Source organism: Alosa sapidissima, chromosome 11 (genome assembly GCF_018492685.1).
Source record: "Alosa sapidissima isolate fAloSap1 chromosome 11, fAloSap1.pri, whole genome shotgun sequence".
In the NCBI taxonomy this organism is placed as follows: Eukaryota; Metazoa; Chordata; class Actinopteri; order Clupeiformes; family Clupeidae; genus Alosa; species Alosa sapidissima.
Window position 1 is genome coordinate 13349668 of NC_055967.1, and position 17980 is coordinate 13367647.

Sequence of the window (17980 nt, forward strand, 5' to 3'; positions counted from 1 at the left end):
CAACTGCAGCAAACATGCGGTCTTAGCTTGAGATAGTCTGAATCCTTGGCTTAGGTCTATCGAACTTCTATCAGGATTCAGACTATATGAAATGTCAGATAACATATTTGCAAAGTGCAACATAGCTTTTTGGAAAATATTTATTTCATTTTGTTATGGAACCAATTACAGGACAACATTCAGTGTTCCACCTCTTCCCATTCTTACTTTTCAGCAAAATAGTACCTACAGGACAATCTCATTAAGCACACGTTGGAAACAGATGATTAGTTATTAAGTGTCAATGACATTTACAATTATTATGTAATAATAATAATAATAATAATAATAATATAATAATAATAATAGTTATGGTGAGAGGGATCCACATAAAAGAGCATTCAGGTTCTGTCAAGGGATGGCCATATAGGCTACAGCTTGGAATTACAGGGAGAAGAAGACTGTATCTACAATACTGTTAATACTGCAGACCTTCACTCTTTTCATTCAACACAGTTAGTTATATAGCATATCACTGTAGGCCTACCACCAAAAACAACCAATGTCACAAGGCACCGTTTTCCAAGTCTGAGATGAAGTTAAGTGCAAAATACACAACCATTTAGTCCTCAAAACAGGTCTACCGCAAGTAAGCAATAAACAGAATAGACTACAATATGAATTCTTTCTTATTCGACCTAATTGTTGAGTTGACACCTGCACTAAGAAAAATAAATCATTTTACTTCCAATATATAATAAAGATTTCGATTAGTAAAACATTTGAGGAATCAAAAATGAAACAACATACCTTACATAGCAGTTGAAATTGCACTATACGGATAATTGTATTAACAGTAAACAGCATTTTTTTATCACTTGCTTCAATTAACAGATCAAAAGCAATGACTAAAGAAAAAACTATGTCTGCTTCAAAAGGAATACTGATGATGCCATCTACTGGTGAATTCACACAGTTATTTGAAAACTATTACTACAATTCAGTAGTGATCCTAAAGACAACTACAGGCTATGTTTCAGTACCCAGAGCATAACTACTCAGTCAGTGTGTTGACATACATACAACTCAGTTGTATTATTGTTCTCTAGTAACATACTCATTACATCAGACTCTTTCTTAAGTCGAGCAAAGTAGGCTACTACATCATGGACACTACACATACACTTCCCCCATTACCTGAAGATGCCCTAATATGTTCCCAGGTAACCTATCTACTTTAAAATCAATTAACCTTCAACAAAAGACCACTGGCATAGCAGTACACCACTGAATAGCTAAAATAACAGAGGTAGCCCAACACTGAGAAACCTCAATATCTCAGATTCAGGCATATAATTGCATTTCTTTAAATGTTAGGTCTTAACGGAAGTAAGGAGAGGCAACCCTCACAATACCTTACAAATGCATGGCCAAACACTGTCTTCTCACAGTTCCTTGGGAATAATAATTGTACATCTAGGGGCATTTTCTTTTCCTAAATACAAAAACTACATATTGCAACTTGAAATTTCTAAATGTTCTAGAATAGAGATTACATGAATATTGCATATCTTACAAGTGTTTTGTAAACACTGCAAACCAATACCAAAAGAGCACTGGTTGGGTTTGGCCTGAAAACATACCAAAAATTCTGAGCACACTGGTATCGACAAAACAATGAGTTAAATTGTACACATGATGTACACATTGTGATCAGATATCCACTACGGGCTGTACTATGGTCATTGATACATATCATCTCTTAGTAGAATTAATCTTAAGGCTTATCATGGCGTACAGACAACTGCAATTTATAGATTGCATTTGCAGCAATCAGGAAAAAGTAAAAATGTATGTCTTACACCTATTATCTCAAACACAATGACATTCTGCTCACAACTTAGAAACCTTAGCAGTTAAAATTACCTTTTTTGTTTGAAAGCTCAATGTGTTGGTATGGCTTTCTGTTTTCTATAGGTTTCTGTACATTAAGCTGATAAATTTCACTAAACCAAATAGCCTAACTTTAAAACAAGTAGGCTACATCCAATAGACTTCTTCTCTTTCTTTTGAATTGATATGTTGTAACGTGACCTTCCTAAAACCTACTTAAAACAAGATACAGTGTATCTTCTAGGCTGCATTTAGTGTAATTAGTGCGGGTTCCCAAATATCCAAGATGCAACGGTGATGTTCTGATAACAGTTGATAAGCAGTTGTCTTTCAATATAGGAGACAAATATTATGTTTAAAAACACCAGATATGTACTGTGATATAAATATATTGACAATTTTATCAACTTAGAACTGTATCACTCACAAGCACATCTAGAGAATATATTCCCCCGAACAAAAACTCTTACACTACTCAGTCTTTGATATTGTGAAACAATGTTTTACGGCTCATTTTATTTCATATATAATGACAACGAAAGGGGTAACTGGTATATACACTGATGCAAGCGCTTTGGCTAGATTCCAACCAAAATCTCTCAAATTATGTGCAATTAGGTGTAATTCTGCATTGTAATTGGGTGTGCTCCATTGTAGTAGTAACATTTTGTAAAATCTAATTTGGTCAAAACAAGAAAATCTAAAGCTAAAGCTACAGTTTGAACAACACCAATGAATTCTTTGTTTTTTCCTTCAAGTCTCCATACTAGTTGCATAACGTTTGCCATTCTACCAGTTAAAATTCTCACAAAACTCGACTCATCCTACTCGTCCTGACAACAAAATTTGGTGTGCTTTCTTTTAAAAAGTACCATGACATTTCTAAGATTAACAAAAATATCTGAAGTTTAGTAACACTTACGCAAACATTTGGCATAACCCATACTTGCACTTACATTTTGCAATAAAACATGTTCAGAAAATAAAAGTTGAAAATGATTAATAACCGGCCAATTCCAGCTTATTCCAGCTCAAAAAGGAACCACGTGTTTAAAATGCTGGTTGGGAAACCATTTGTAGAATAAGTTTCATCTATTACTTTCCTTAACCAGGAATAACTCTAGCAAGAAACCCTTTACAACACAGCAGCAATGCTGTCCATTACCCTGCTTTTCACATGTAAAGTGGTAAACCTGCAGTGTCTGTAGAACACGTGTGACATTGTTTAGTCTCTGGGAGAGGTGGCTGGCCACAATAAGCCCAGACCATATGTTAGGGGTGCACACTAGTGTTCTACTGACAGGATATCTGAAGGTTTACTTTTCCAAAACTTCAAACCTGAGACACAGCTTCAAAAAAAGAGGACATACGTAAGGGGTAAACATGTCTTCTTCCGTTGTGCAAACTGCATTGTTCTTGTTCTGTACAAAACCATTAGAGGGCCGTGTGCGTATGAATTAGAAGTTCATTTGGCAGCAGGTCTGTCTCATCAGGCTGGCAGAGGGGAAGGACAGGACAAATATGAAGAGGAATGGGAGTGTGTGTGTTTCAGTTCTGAAGCAGGACTGGATCTTCCAGCTCATGAAACGGGGCACTACTGCTCTGGCTGTCCCCAGAGTCTGAGTCATACGGCATGTCTGGTAGCTCCGTAAAGCCAAGTGCTATCTGGTCATCCTCCAGGTCTGACCGGTTGTGCACAACCCCTTCATCCTCTTCCTGCTCTGGGATATGGAAGTCCTGGGGGATGTACATCATCTCGGGGTAATTGCAGCTGACCAGGTCACTGGTCGTGGTCAGCGAGACCTTGCGGAAGGCCAAAAGGTGCATGTGGGAGGACTTGGCATACTTGTAGCGGCAGAAGCCCAATGACTCCACTGCAATTCGCCAGCTGCGCATCATGGTTGCATGGCGGTTCTGGTGGGAGGAGTCTGGTGTGATGATGAGGAGAAGGCCGTTGAGGTTGAGCAGCTCGTGGGCCTTCTTGCAGCAGATCCAGCGCTGGTATGGAGAGGGGAAGTAGGACAGCAGCAGAGAGAAGACCACCACCTGAAAGAGCTGCGCTGGCAACGCCTCAATGGGGCCCTGCAGTTGCTCTAAGAAAGCCTCCATGGCATCAGAGGCCCACTGCAGAGGCTGCTGCAGCTGCAGGTTCAGGAAGTCACACTTGTACACACTCTGCAAGTCAGAAATGTGTGGTAGGTGGTAAAGGTTACAGCTGCCCCAAAAATTATAACTCAATGTACAGTTCCACCTTTACAGATAGATTGTTGTGATTGTCAGAATATTTCCAAACACTGTTTCCTAAACTGAGATGAAGGAATTATTCAATCATACCTCAACGGCAGGCACTATGTCAATACCAACTGTGAAGAATTCATCAAATTTCAGAAAGGGGTTAAAACAGCTGCCCACATCCAATAGCCGGATCTTGCCTGAATGAAGAGTAGACCTATGGCAAAAATAAGTCAATTAAGCCAACTAATCCACAGGACATCTTGGTTTAAGTCAACAACTAAGAGATGCATTAGTTATCTTACTTCTAGTTACTGGAAACAGAATTTCTACAGATTGACCAATAATACAATAAGAAAAGAAGTATAATACTAAAAGTTCAGTTCATACACTAAAATGACGACACGAATAAGACAGTACCTTGAAGAGGAGTGAGACTGGACATTTACAGCAGGCCCACCAAAGGCAAACTTTGCACTTTTCTCATCTTTTTCCAGCATTCTCTTCATTCCACCATCAAGAAAATAGTCTTGACAAATACTGAGAAGAAAATAACAATAACAATATTTTAAATTATATATATATATTTATAATAATTAAAAGAAAATTCAAATAACAGTTTGACCAATAACGTATGCCGATGCCGATATTTGCTTATTTGTTTGTTTACCTAATTTTTGCTGTTGAGGCAAGGATACAACAAAAATATTTTTTCAAAAATTACTGAACCAGTTTCAGGTCTTCCAATCGTCAGGTCTGAATGGCCCAGTCCATGCATAACACAACATTTAGCTAGTGCAGACTTGATGCAACATAACAAATAAACATCAGCCACTGCCATCGGTAAATGTCATAAATTCACCAATATCACTATCAATATCAATATATCATATATTCGCCAATATCACTATCAATATCAATATCAGTCAGCAAGGCCGATATCAGCGGATACCAGTGTTAGCCCGATATATCTGTGCATCTCTAGTTGAACCAGAAGTTCTGAAGTAATTTCTACAATACTGATGTATGTTTGAAATTGACATTATTCCTTTGGTTGTCAGTTTGGATGGACAGGAGTTAATTACCAAAATGATGCCTATTATCTCAATCATTGAGTACTTGTGTTGTGTATCCATGCAGTGCTTTTATCCATGTTCCATCTTATTTTTTCTCATTTGTTGCACACTCCCAGCCACCATCCAGAGTTCCATGCCAACTTGCCAAGGGTGTCCTGAGGACAGCTAGCCTAACATCAAACCAAAGACAAGATCCCTCAATGGCAGTCCCATACCTCAATTACCAGAGTTACACCTATGATGCACACCTTGTGCCATCAACCTTCACAGGACACAGATGCACATTCTCTGATGTGCACTTCACACTAGTCTGTCACCAAACAGTCTGTCACTACAACACAATTTAAAACAGAGTCTGTTTGATTCTGGCAAAACTGTTGCTGATATTTACACTCACTCAGCTCATTACACACCTCCTATCTGTGCTCCTGAAAGTAATGTGTTGTGTTTGTGCTATGACTGGATAAAGCAAGACTTAAGTTATGTGAGCGCCAGTAAAGGAACAGTTATTCTGATCAACCTTGCATTTAGAATGTCAAAAGATGGAGGATATGACGTAGGTTTAAGTTATTAATAAAATGGAAAACAAAGAATTGTTTCCAATTTCCTCTGAATATAAAATTGAATAAAAAAAATAGACATATTGGGGAAAGATCACCATCATCAATGTTACCTCCTAACCTCATCATGTCATGTGCCAATCAAGCTACTCACATCAAGCTAATTCTATTATGTTTGCTGTAATATTGGCATAACACAGCCATTAATGGTTCAGAACAGTTGTATACTTAGTTAAAGAGTGCCCTACCTGCGACACCATTCAATACGAACTTCTCCTTCACAGTTTTTAGTCCAGTAGTTATCAGCCAGGTTCTTCATGGCCACAGCATACTCGCTGAGGGTTCGCTCATCCTCACAGTGCTCCCGCCAAATCTTCTCAAAGTCACCCACTGAAAAACATCAGAAGAGGAAACGCTGATCACCTTTCTTTACCAGACAGTAGAGTAATAGATTTTCTTTTAAATGCTGTAGCCTATTCATCATTTAGTTGTCATTTAGCATCTCTAACCCAGTATTAACATTATATATTTGTTATCTATCACAAGTTTAACATCTCTGAGAATGTGCATTCATACCTGGCATTAACTTACTTTCTTTATGCAAATCTATCAACCTTTGTTTAATATTTATTTAGCGTAGACATAGTCCTCCTGGCCCCCCGCCCCGAAGCAAACAACAGCAAGTGACTAACTACCATGTGTGTTAACTTATAAGACCTGGCACCCTTTGCCTGTTCTAAGCAGAAAACAATTATGTTGCCACTCTATTTGCAAGGTACCATAACAGAAAAAAAAGTATTAAGGATCTACTGGGGGTCAATTTAATTGGTGATGAAAGATCACAACAATGCAGTTTTACATATACTTCATGAGACTCTCTGGCACGGAAAGACGAGCCACAAATTAAACAACCGAACCCAATATGTCAACCACAATTCAGAATTTTTATGGATTAGTTTGGAATAGTTATTTCTAATGTAAAGATCCTCTAATCACTACACAAATTGCTCAGAAACCCTTGCAATCCAAGCCTAAGACTGCTTCCAAGAATATGACTTACTATTGTTTACACTCACATCAACATGTAACATTGTGTCTGTGTGTCAGTGCAAACTTGTGTGTGTGTGTGTCTGTATGTATGTATGTATGTATGTATGTGACTGTGTGTGTGTCTGTGTGTGTGTGTGTACAAGCTTGTGTGCACTGTCTTCCAGTGTACAGTATGTGTATGTTCCTGTGTATGCACATGCAGTGATCATAGTGATCCAAGCAGCCACTGATGTCAGTAGCAGAGCCCACTATTGACGGAATTGCATGTAATTCAGTGTGCATGCAAATACTGTGGAAAATCAGATTACGTAAACCTGTTTTGTACAGCATGTCAAATTAACTTTTAACCTTCAATTGGCCAGTGCCATAATAAATTGCTTAATTTTACCAGTAAACCCCTCCCCCAAAAGTGCTGAAACCTTACAATAAATACTCAAAGCAGGCAACATTGGGGCCTCCCCTGTCTTCTCAAAGGACTACAGTTGATTTGTGCTGCTAAACAGTTCCCCAACAAGAAATGTATTCGATAGAACTTAAATCATTTTTTAAGTATAAAAATATGATTTTGTTTTCTGCTAACTTGCTACTATGTAACACTAAATAAAACCATAATAACAATATACTTCCCTGGGATAATATAATGCATGCTAGCGATAGGCTTAACAGATCATGCCTTATTATCCGGGTATAAGGTCCAAGAATGGATCATCTGTTTTCTCTTTATCACACAAGAGTCAGCCCTCGCAACACCAAGAAAGGACAAGTGCAATCACTACTTTTGCACGTCTCTATGTCTAACTACGTCTAACTATGTATTGTCCAACATAATGTCTTCTTACACCAATTGTATCGTTTCATGCCTAGACAACATTCTACGAATAACGCCATTTGGGACATAGGACTGACTCCCCTGAGCCACACTGAGTTACACAAAACAACCATGCTAGCAGACGAACGCTACAAAGGCTATGTAGACGTTCTTTTTTTTTTATAAGGCCTACGACAGTGTTATACGATACTGTCAGTCTGATCTTGTTCTGAGTGGGTCAAAACTTAACAAGAGACCCTGCTGAAACTGACTTTTTAGTGGTTGCTTCCGAAGATATTATGTATTGGAATAACAGGCTGTGAGTGTGTTGGAATTCTGCAAATCTTAGTTAATTAATCAACGCTAAACTAGCTTCTAGACAACAACGAGATTGAACGGACTAGCCATCTTTAAAGGGACCTTGAAACATATAAACTAACCAGACTAGCTAATTTAGCGTGAGCTGTGTAACGTTAAACGTCAACCCCGTTAACTAACTGTCACCATTGACGTTAGCTAATAGCTAGCAAGTCCCAACTGGATTACCACATCAAATACCTGTGATGACGGAAACAGGAAATTAACGTTAATATAAATTACTCTTGCTTTGCTACTTAGATGTTAAGCAACACAATAACGTTAATGCATTACCTGACAGTCTCCTGTTGGCTGTAAAGCTAACTTTCAAATAATGTTAGCAAAGTCTCGTTGTAGCGTTAGCTATGATATAACGAGTAACGTTAGCCTACCTTCAACATATTTCCTGCGGAGTTTTCGGTGGACATTCTTCACTACACCAGATAATTTTTCCTGTTCAAGTTTTTCAGTCCTGATGGATTTAGAATAAGGAATGAGGTGAAACGACTCCTGGTCCATTCCACTACCACCGTTAAGAAAGGCCATTGCATTAGTTCGGTGGACATCCAGTGCTCTACCGGCACGCTGGCACACTCTTTCACCAGTGTTCGGTGCAGATGATCAGCCCAAACATGACGGATTCAAGAGCAGATTTAGCAGCCCACGTGATTAGGACGATTTCACGAGAGTTCTTTTGCACTGACAGTGTGCAAATCATAGACTGTATACAGTCTATGGTGCAAATTTACAAGAGAAGTTCCGAAAACATACACAGGTGTGAATCCTGACTGATACATACATTTATGGACAAAATTCTTAAGGAAAAAATAGAGAAGGCCAGTTAAAGAAAATATATAAATATAATTGTAAGATTAGTAATGGCAAATGTCGCGGTGAACAGAATGACAGGTTGTCATGGAGATGTCAAATTCAGCCTCCATAAAAGTGCATTAGGCTAGAAGCTACTTGCCTGTTAAAAGTAGTTAGATGGTTAATGCTGATGGCGTATACCAGAGTAAGCTGTTGTTCCAGTTACATCTTGTGAGTTATCATCGACATCTTTTTTTTTTTTTTAAAACATATGGCTAGCATAGTTTATATGAGTTATAAGGACAACTAATTGGTTATTGCTAGCAGACTAGCGTTAATTGGCATAGCAATAATGTCAGCGATCACCAGTGTAACATTAGCTAGTTAAAGTATTTAGGTATTTTAGGTATCTAGCGCAAAATTATTAACTTACAATATGTGGAGATCATTTTAACATCAACTGACTCCAACCTTGTAGCTGGGTATGGGCATTCAGTGGAAATCAACGACTTTTTTACACCTGAAAAAGGCAAAGGCACATCACCTTCTATGCTGAAACATGCTTGTTTTGAATCCAGCTGCTCACCAGTAATATAGCAGCCAACGCCATTCCTATAGACTAATGTGGATTCTCGTGAAAAAGTGCATCTCTTAACAGGCACAGGAAAGGATGAAGACAACATGAAGAAGGGAAATTATGTCCATTACCACTGTTCGTTTAGTTCCTCAACATCTGAAGAGGAGGATGAGTTACAAGAACAGACAGAAGATTGCCAAGACCCAGGGGTAATGAATGAAGGTAATAATGCCCTACAGCCTACACCCTGAAATGATACATGAAATGATTGACAAATAAAATTCCTTAAGTTTATTTTTCCTTTTTCCAAACATTTGACTTTTATCCTCTATTATAGATGTCAATGGTGTTGCACAATTACCAAAAACCACTCAGGTAGTCTTTGAGATCCATTCTGGCCGGCCAGTGCCTCGTCTCTGTGAGCCACGTCACCTGTATGGTGTCTCTGGACACTTGTCGCAGACCCTTTCTCGCTGGCCAAAGGAGTGTGAAGTTATACCAGAAGAAATACATCACATCGGTGAGAGAAATAGGCACACTGCAAATAGTATACTCTATGTTAATATACAGTGTGCAAAGTGTTGACTCAACAGTCACTTAATTTCAGACTGGACGTCTCCGTCTCCTGAGCCTTTTTGTATCCCAGAATCTGAAAAATGGCCCCGATACCAGAATGTGGGGGGAGGCACTCTTGTTTATAACTCACAAGCAGGTCATTTCATAATTTACATGATCATTGTTTTCTGAAATGCAGTATGAAGTCCAAAACAACATATAATGCTGAATGGTGCTGTCATATAGATGTATTTACATGTAAGATACTTTTACAGGTAAGGAGCTCTACTTCACAGGGTCTCGTCCAGGGGGGAATCGTTCACCTCTTTCACAGGCCTCTATACCCCTCTCTGGGCCTGATGACACCACTCTTCTTTTTGAGGGCCGCTTTGAAAGTGCCAACTTGATGTCTGCACACAGAATGTAAGTTGGCTTTCAGTGTGAATGAAAATGTAATGAAATTAGTTGATAGATGGAATGTTTGCTTGGTACTGTAATTGCTAATCTTGCTAACTAATATATTTTGTAATTCTGTATAATTGATGACATCCAACAACAAGCTTTTTAACAGTTAGGCCTCTTGATTCTTGAAAATATGAAGGCTGTTAGTAGAACAGATTTGAGTTCCATTGAGATACCATTGATTGTGGCCTCTTTGCTCCAGTGAGAAGGCCGATATCTGTTAAAGGAAGAAAGGCTATGTTCAGACTTATAGCCATTATGAAGGCTCAAATGTTGATCAGAAAAACACAGACTAAACAGCTTTTGTAAATATGCCCCAAGTTTACATTTCAATGGGTCCAAATTACAGAGTATTCCGAAATTGCACATGCACTTAGAGATTTCACTAAGCCAAAGGCGTTACATTGCTTCTATTGTCATGTATTGATCATACACGGTCATGGTCATTTCACATGGACGATTAATAATTTTGTTGCCTTCTCATTTCAGTGGGCAGTTTGACTATGACCTCATGCTCCGGCCTGACCTCTACACTAAGAAGCACACCCAGTGGTTTTACTTCCGAGTGAGGAACATGCGGGCAGGCGTCCCGTACCGGTTCACCATCACCAACCTCCTGAAGGCCGCCAGTCTTTATGAGAAGGGCCAGAAACCCCTATTGTACTCAGAGGAGAAGGCCAGAGCCTTTGGTGTGGGTTGGCACCGTGTAGGTTATGACGTGTCATACTCTCGTAACGAGTGCTTTTACCTTGGCTTACCCTGCTTCTCCCTCTCTTGGAGTTTAGTCTTCCCTTATGACCAAGACACGTGCTACCTGGCCCACTGCTATCCATACACTTATACCAAGTTGTGGGCATACCTCTCAAAGATAGAACGCAGCCCCAGGCTCTCTTCTTTCTGCAAGATTCGGACACTCTGTCGTTCACTGGCAGGCAACTTGGTGCCAGTGCTGACAGTGACCAGTCCCTCACGCAAGTGTGGTGAATGTGAAGCAGCCCATAAGCCGGCCATCGTGATCACAGCCCGTGTCCACCCTGGAGAGACCAACAGCTCCTGGGTCATGAAGGGCATCATGGACTTCCTCCTGAGTGACACACCTGATGCACGACTGCTCCGAGATGCTTTCATCTTCAAGTTGGTGCCCATGTTGAACCCAGATGGTGTGATAGTAGGAAATTACCGCTGCTCTCTTACTGGCCGTGACCTAAACCGCAGCTACAACTCAAATCTGAAGGACTCTTTCCCCACTGTGCATGCCGTGCGGACTATGGTCCATAGGTAAAGATGTTTAGACTGTATATGCTGGATGCACACTAGCCTGTTGTCATAACACACATTGTTTTAGAATGCTAGTTTGAAGGACTATAATATTAATGATTACTACAAAAGTATTAGTAGAATGCAGTGTAGGCTACATCACTTTAGTGTGCTCAATCTTACATTACAGCTTAATAATATTTGGAATCAACTTTCAACAAAATGAAAAAGTAAATTAAAGAATATATTATTATTTTTTGTATATAGTAGAGATGGTACTGCTAGAGGTTTATCAGTTTAGAACATACTGTATAAGCAAAGCGTAGTGCTTGAAAACCTTTTACACTCACAAGTGTTCTATGTCAGATTGTGTGAGGAGCGTGAGGTGCTGCTGTACTGTGACCTCCATGGACACAGCCGTAAGCAGAACGTCTTCACCTACGGCTGTGAAAGGGCGGCCGGCCGTCAGCTGCATGAGCGGATCTTTCCCCTGATGCTGAGTAAGAACTGCCCTGAAATGGTAAGCGCTTCACAACTGAATGATTCCCATGTAACATAACAAAGGCACTCACTACTTATTTGGATGCAATAATGGGCAGTACTCGTAATTATCGTAGACTGAACACAATCTTTTGAAAAGCAACCGAGCTGTGATGTAAAACTATTAAACATATAAAAGTATCCGAGTATCCTAGTTGTTTGCCATACAGATAAGTATAAGTATAAGTAAGTATATATACTCTTTTGATCCCGTGAGGGAAATTTGGTCTCTGCATTTATCCCAATCCGTGAATTATTGAAACACACACAGCACACAGTGTACACACAGTGAGGTGAAGTACACACTAATCCCGGCGCATTGAGCTGCCTGCATCAACAGCGGTGCTCGGGGAGCAGTGAGGGGTTAGGTGCCTTGCTCTAGGGCACTTCAGCCGTGCCTACTGGTCGGGGCTCGAACCGCCAACCCTCCGGTTACAAGTCCGAAGTGCTAACCAGTAGGCCACGGCTGCCCCTACGGTTACGGCCCCTATGTGTTACCCTAATGTGCCTCACACTCAAAGTCAAACATAACTGTCCTACTGACACAGTACTGTGATAGAATTTTTACCCGTATAGCAGATATACAGAGTCCAGGAGAGCAAGTTTCTGATTCTGTCTGTCTGTGAAGTTCTCCTTTCAGAACTGTAAGTTCAATGTGCAGAGAAGTAAGGAGGGGACAGGTCGCATAGCTCTATGGAAACTTGGAATCCTCAACAGCTTCACATTAGAAACCTCCTTTTGTGGCTCAAGCATTGGTATGTGACTGTTAGATGCATATGTTTTTATTAGTTATGTACTTACTGTAGAGCAAACAATCATTTAATTATTGTGTTTTTATTTTCCACACCACACCCATAATGAATAGAGAGCTTTCCCAGGTTGGTTTATGCAGGTTCAGAGGGTTTTTTTTATCAAATGTTCTGTTGCAGGTCAACAGAAGGGAACCCATTTCAGTATAAAGGACTTAGAGATGTTGGGAGCTCACTTCTGTGATACACTGCTGGACTACTGTGATCCAGACAGGACCAAGGTGAGTGTGAAGGTCCATGTCTGTCTATCCCTTGTAGACTTATGTTGTACCTTCATCTGACCAATATTCTGTAGAAACAGGGCCAGAGTGGGACTATTACCGGGAGATTTTAAGCTCCTGTGACTGTGTACACATACAGTCCAGGCTGGAAGATGGCGTAGTGCGACTCGCTGGGGCACCTGCACCGCACACTGGCAACCCGGGTTCGATTCGTGCCCCGTGGTCCTTTCCAGATCCCACCCCAACTCTCTCTCCCACTCGCTTCCTATCATTCTCCACTGTCCTGTCTCATTGAGGCAATAAAAAGCCCCCCCCCCCATAATAATGCCATAAGATAAAAGCCCAAGTGTATAATGACTACATTAATGACTGCTCTCTAATGGGTAGGATAGGCTAATTTCAAGAGCATATCCAGAGAACAATCCAACTAAACTGTTCAAAAATACTAACAGACTGATGAGAGATATGTATCTAATGCCAAATGTGTAACTTTACTAGAGGTTTTGTGTGCAAGCCCAACCCACCATTCATTCCTGTTGTACTGGAAACAAAAAACTCTTGCATTCTTCAGTTGTACATTTTTTATCATAGCTTTGAATTTTGGAATGGAATTGCCTAGTATTTTCTAATGTTTGTGATACTTAAGGGGGCCGTTCTTTTTTTAGTACAATATGTGTATAAGAGAGCTGCAAGACTCACTCCGACAGGAAACCACCCTGACCCTTGCAGAAGCACCGCACAGTGACAACGTAAGGTATGTTATACCTGTACCTCTATATCTCTAAGATAGTACCATAATATAGTTTTATTATACTTACAATGGTTTTATTATACTGGGTATAACTAGTTTGTACAAATAAAACTATTATACACTGAAATATATTGTTATATTGTTTTTGACATTTTGGTTTGTTATGTCCTATTTGTGAGTCCAACTCGTTCCTGATGAAATGATCTGATCTTGTCCTGTTTCAGCACCAGTGGATCTAACAGCTCTGACTCTGATGGGCCTCCAGCCCATCTTGAGGCCTTACAGGTGCATGAAAAGGACAAATGTCACCTCACTTTTAGAATGTTAAGGTTTATCATATTATCATTACTTAGAAACTGACATATGTGACTGCAAAGTATTGCCCTTGCTTGTCTTGCAGCAATGGCTCTGTAGGAGCATCTTAAAGCTAAAAGTAGCTTATATATTGCCAACTTTAGGAGAAAATCTTATAAACAATGGCTGAGTCAGTCCTAACTTTGAGATGCTTGGCATTTTACTGAGTGATTCACAAAGTGCCGCAGCAGTATAGGGTTACACCTAAGTTTGATCAAACTAAAAAGTAGTCGAGAGGATTGCTAACTCACTAAGACAACTCCCAAACAGTAAGGCCCAATCCCAATACTACCCCTTCACCCTACCTAGATTGCTGAATTGCTAAAAATGATTTACATGAATTACCTACAGTATATTGCACAAATGACACTATACCTTAAAATCATGTATCAAATCTAATTTTGACCAGATCTGAAGACAAGCAAATGCCATGCATTTTGTTTTCACTTTTAAGATACATATCCAGCTAAGCCTTTTGCAATTATCATTCTTCTTTGTGTATACTTTGCCTTCCACTTATTTTCTCCTCTGTCTTGCCTAGATGATTAATCGTAAAAAGTCAATGAAGTCCAAGAAACAGAGGGACTGTTCTTGTCTACTGAGGTATAAAGATAAAACTCCTGAAGAGAATAAGGTGATAAACTTCAAATGATCATGTAATATTGGAGTTATACAAAGTACAAAACCTGTTTTGGATTAACCAAAGCAGGACTTTCATCTAATTGTCAAGTAGTACTTATTACTGCACAAACATGTCTTTTTTGCACTGTACCTTGATTGTTTGCCTTTTTGTAAGTTGCTTTGGATAAAAGTGTCAGCTAAATGACTAAATGTAAATGTAAGATGTGAAAACTTAAATAATATAGGTTAAGGGTTGCTGCTGTTGATTCTCCTTATGGAGGAATTTTATTAGCTATCATTCATTTTCAGATTAATCTAATTGACAGCTTATACTTTTCCTCCAGGATAGTGATGTCAAAGATGGCGTACGGAAAGGCAAATATACCCTTAAACCTGTGAGTTCTTCCTCATAACTCAATTCACATAATACTTGTCTGAATATGGACAACTTGTCAAAAGAAATAAATGCTAGGAAACTGATGAGGGGTTAATAACAGTACAATTTTTACCCCTCTCTCTCTCTCTCTCTCTCTCTGTGTGTGTGTGTGTGTGTGTGTGTGTGTGTGCATCTAACGTCATGACAGCTATGTGTTCCTCAGCATATGCTCAGGAGAGGAAAACAGGAAGCTCCACTGGAGTCCGCTGATGCCAACAGAAAGGTGTTGACCAGAGTGCATACTCTGCTGTAAAAAAAGTCCACAAGACCAGAAATACATCATAATATGTATATATAAACAACAGAACAGGGTGCACTACAACCATCATACTGATATCTCATCTCAGTCATCTGTAATTCCTTACCACCAACTGCCTTTTTCAGGATTCTGTCAAATTTCTCCACCTCTGAAATAGTTGTGTCATGTGAGGCCAGTCTGTTTTCTGTTCTCTCCACAGATGTCTGTGCTATACCTGGTCTTTGATAATGAGAAAGGGTCAGTGAAATCAAAGGTATTATTAGCCTTGCAGACACAACTAAACTGTACCTCTGACTGATTGACTCTCTTATCAGTCTTTCACAATGTTCTCACCCCATTACTGGTATATGTTTCTAAATCAAATGTGTCAAATCAAAGCGTTTCTTGATCTTCTTGTCTGTGCTGTACGCTTCTCAGTCAGACTACTTGCGCCACCTGATGGCAGGCTACATTAGGAGCCGGATACAGATGGGCTTGAGCAACACTCTGAGTGGTAAGACAGACCTGTCTATTGCGCCGTTTAAATAGATTGCTTTTTTTGTTTACTTAAAATACCTGTTAGACTCTTTATTTTGCAGTCTGTCCCTCAGTTTGTTTGTGTGTGTGTGTGTGTGTGTGTGTATACCTATTTGTGTGTGTGTGTGTGTGTGTGTGTGTGTGTGTGTGTGTGTGTGTGTGTGTGTGTGTGTGAACGTACATGTGTTTTTGACAGGTTTGGACTTAGGTCCCATCACCATGCCTTCAGGGGCGCCACGAAAAGCCAACCAGTTGTCTGGCCTTGGTCGCCTGGCATGTGGAGACAAGCGCATTTGGCGACTGTCACCAGTCCAGTGTGAGTATCTTGTAATTCTTCATAGTATACTGAATATAATTTCCCATGAAATGATGATCTTTGCCTAACAAGAATTGAAAACTGATAGCTATAGAAATGAAAATGAACATGACTTGAACACGGTGAAGGACAAGTATTGCTCAACATAAATAAAATAGGTCTGGTGGTGGACTTGCATGCACCATCACTAATGACATAATGGCATACATAATAGAATGTGTAATTTCTATGGCGACTTTTCTTTTACTATGGCCATTTTGTTGTCTAATGTTATAAAAAGTTGTACTGACCACAGAACACTGGCAGAACAGTCCTGAATGACTTATTTTCCTTCTTAAATAGTTGTAATCCTATCATTAAAATAAAGATAATATCTCTGCAACATTAAATGAAGTCAGCATTTCATCAGACATGACATTTACAATAGACAGAATAATGAGACTGAATAGGTTTTCTATTTGTTTCCTTGTCATGTACTGTGCACAGGGAGGGGGTCCAAGTTACACCCTGCACCTTTCACGCTACCTGGCATGACTAACAGGTAGGATCACAAACATAACTGTTCCTAAGTACTACAGAACGTTTCTTGACAGGGACTGTTATTTATCTGCTTTGCAAGACCTGGTTGGTTGCTTGCTAAACTATTTACGGATACTGACAGGTGCTGGAAATGGGAAGTCCTTGACTTGTCTGCTCATATGTTGATCAACACTCATTCAAATACAGAAATATTCTGGTGCACATCTCTGCTCATGTCAGTCTTCTTCAAAGAGCCAACCAGCGGGCAGTTTGTGCTGACTAATACCCTTATCCAAATACTAATAGAACTAGCATCGGAAATCAAAAGCTGCTGTCACAAATATTTAAGGATATCATGCTGATTCTCACTGGTGTTGTGTGTACATACAGACAGGGGGAGTACAGGACAGCTGAGTGTAAGCGTGGTCAGTGGCATGGTGTGGTTAAGGATCAGGCGACATCACCAGACAGGAAGTCAGAGCATGTGATTGGAAAACCGTGACATAAATCACCAACCAACATGTCCAATAACAACAACAAAGATGTCTTCTTTAATCTACTGAATGCATCAATTACTTAATAGACATTGTAGGTTGACATGAAGTCGCCTGTTTCAGGTTTATTAAAATCTGTATGCTAAGGTTACCATAAACAGAGTTTGTACTTAATATATATACCGGTACTTACTATATATTTGCACATCATAGGGAGTTTACTACATACAGTACTTCACTAGGTTTTGATTCAGCGAAAACAACTAAAAGCAGCACATTGAAAAGTGTCCAAGTGAGTGAGGGTGATTATTGCACTGCATATGTTATGCTGTTAGCAGTACTAACAGAGCATTCACTTACAATCAATCATAAAGAATCGTGTGTCTTATCTAGAATGCAATGGCTGGAAACTAAGGGTGCAATTGGCTTGTTTTTTCAAACTATAAAATGAGAAGATAACTAAAAATAACAGTACTGTGGTATGACAGTATTCCTTGTGTAGAACTCTGGTGGCCTGGAATCAATTGT

At 39.6% G+C, this 17980-nt stretch overlaps 2 protein-coding genes across 5 annotated transcripts; one reads left to right on the forward strand and one right to left on the reverse strand.

Annotated features, from left to right (window-relative positions):
* Positions 1–2874: 2874 nt before the first annotated feature.
* bmt2 (base methyltransferase of 25S rRNA 2 homolog) lies at positions 2875–8742 on the reverse strand. Its single transcript, XM_042109693.1, has 5 exons — positions 8348–8742; positions 5989–6130; positions 4525–4644; positions 4207–4321; positions 2875–4047 (listed from the first exon to the last, which is right to left on the reverse strand). Exons 1-5 carry the CDS (start codon positions 8499–8501, stop codon positions 3421–3423), a joined length of 1158 nt encoding a protein of 385 aa, XP_041965627.1. The 5' UTR covers positions 8502–8742; the 3' UTR covers positions 2875–3420.
* LOC121723712 (cytosolic carboxypeptidase 2-like) lies at positions 7793–17610 on the forward strand. 4 transcript variants are annotated; one of them, XM_042109689.1, is made up of 19 exons: positions 7793–7917; positions 9424–9564; positions 9680–9862; positions 9950–10054; positions 10173–10320; positions 10849–11637; positions 11983–12136; positions 12785–12911; positions 13086–13186; positions 13852–13940; positions 14162–14222; positions 14833–14925; positions 15257–15307; positions 15497–15571; positions 15807–15860; positions 16025–16100; positions 16320–16439; positions 16926–16980; positions 17349–17610. In XM_042109689.1, the coding sequence occupies exons 2-19, from the start codon at positions 9447–9449 to the stop codon at positions 17458–17460; spliced, it is 2511 nt and encodes an 836-aa protein (XP_041965623.1). In that variant the 5' UTR covers positions 7793–7917; positions 9424–9446; the 3' UTR covers positions 17461–17610. The 4 variants fall into 4 exon arrangements, with proteins under 4 accessions (XP_041965623.1, XP_041965620.1, XP_041965624.1 ...); XM_042109686.1 differs by lacking the exon at positions 7793–7917 and adding an exon at positions 8852–8996; XM_042109690.1 differs by lacking the exon at positions 7793–7917 and adding an exon at positions 8852–8996 and having other exon boundaries at positions 15512–15571.
* Positions 17611–17980: the final 370 nt, after the last annotated feature.

Excerpts from the sequence above, each read along its gene's own strand:
- bmt2 (XM_042109693.1), bottom strand. The coding sequence starts at position 8,501 with ATGGCCTTTCTTAACGGTGGTAGTGGAATGGACCAGGAGTCGTTTCAC. Across the intron at positions 4,645-5,988 it reads CGTATTGAATGGTGTCGCAG|TATTTGTCAAGACTATTTTC; the intron begins GTAGGGCACTCT and ends TTTTCTTCTCAG. Across the intron at positions 4,048-4,206 it reads ACATAGTGCCTGCCGTTGAG|AGTGTGTACAAGTGTGACTT; the intron begins GTATGATTGAAT and ends TCTGACTTGCAG.
- LOC121723712 (XM_042109689.1), top strand. The coding sequence starts at position 9,447 with ATGAAGAAGGGAAATTATGTCCATTACCACTGTTCGTTTAGTTCCTCA. Across the intron at positions 10,055-10,172 it reads TGTTTATAACTCACAAGCAG|GTAAGGAGCTCTACTTCACA; the intron begins GTCATTTCATAA and ends ATACTTTTACAG. Across the intron at positions 15,861-16,024 it reads AAGGGTCAGTGAAATCAAAG|TCAGACTACTTGCGCCACCT; the intron begins GTATTATTAGCC and ends TACGCTTCTCAG.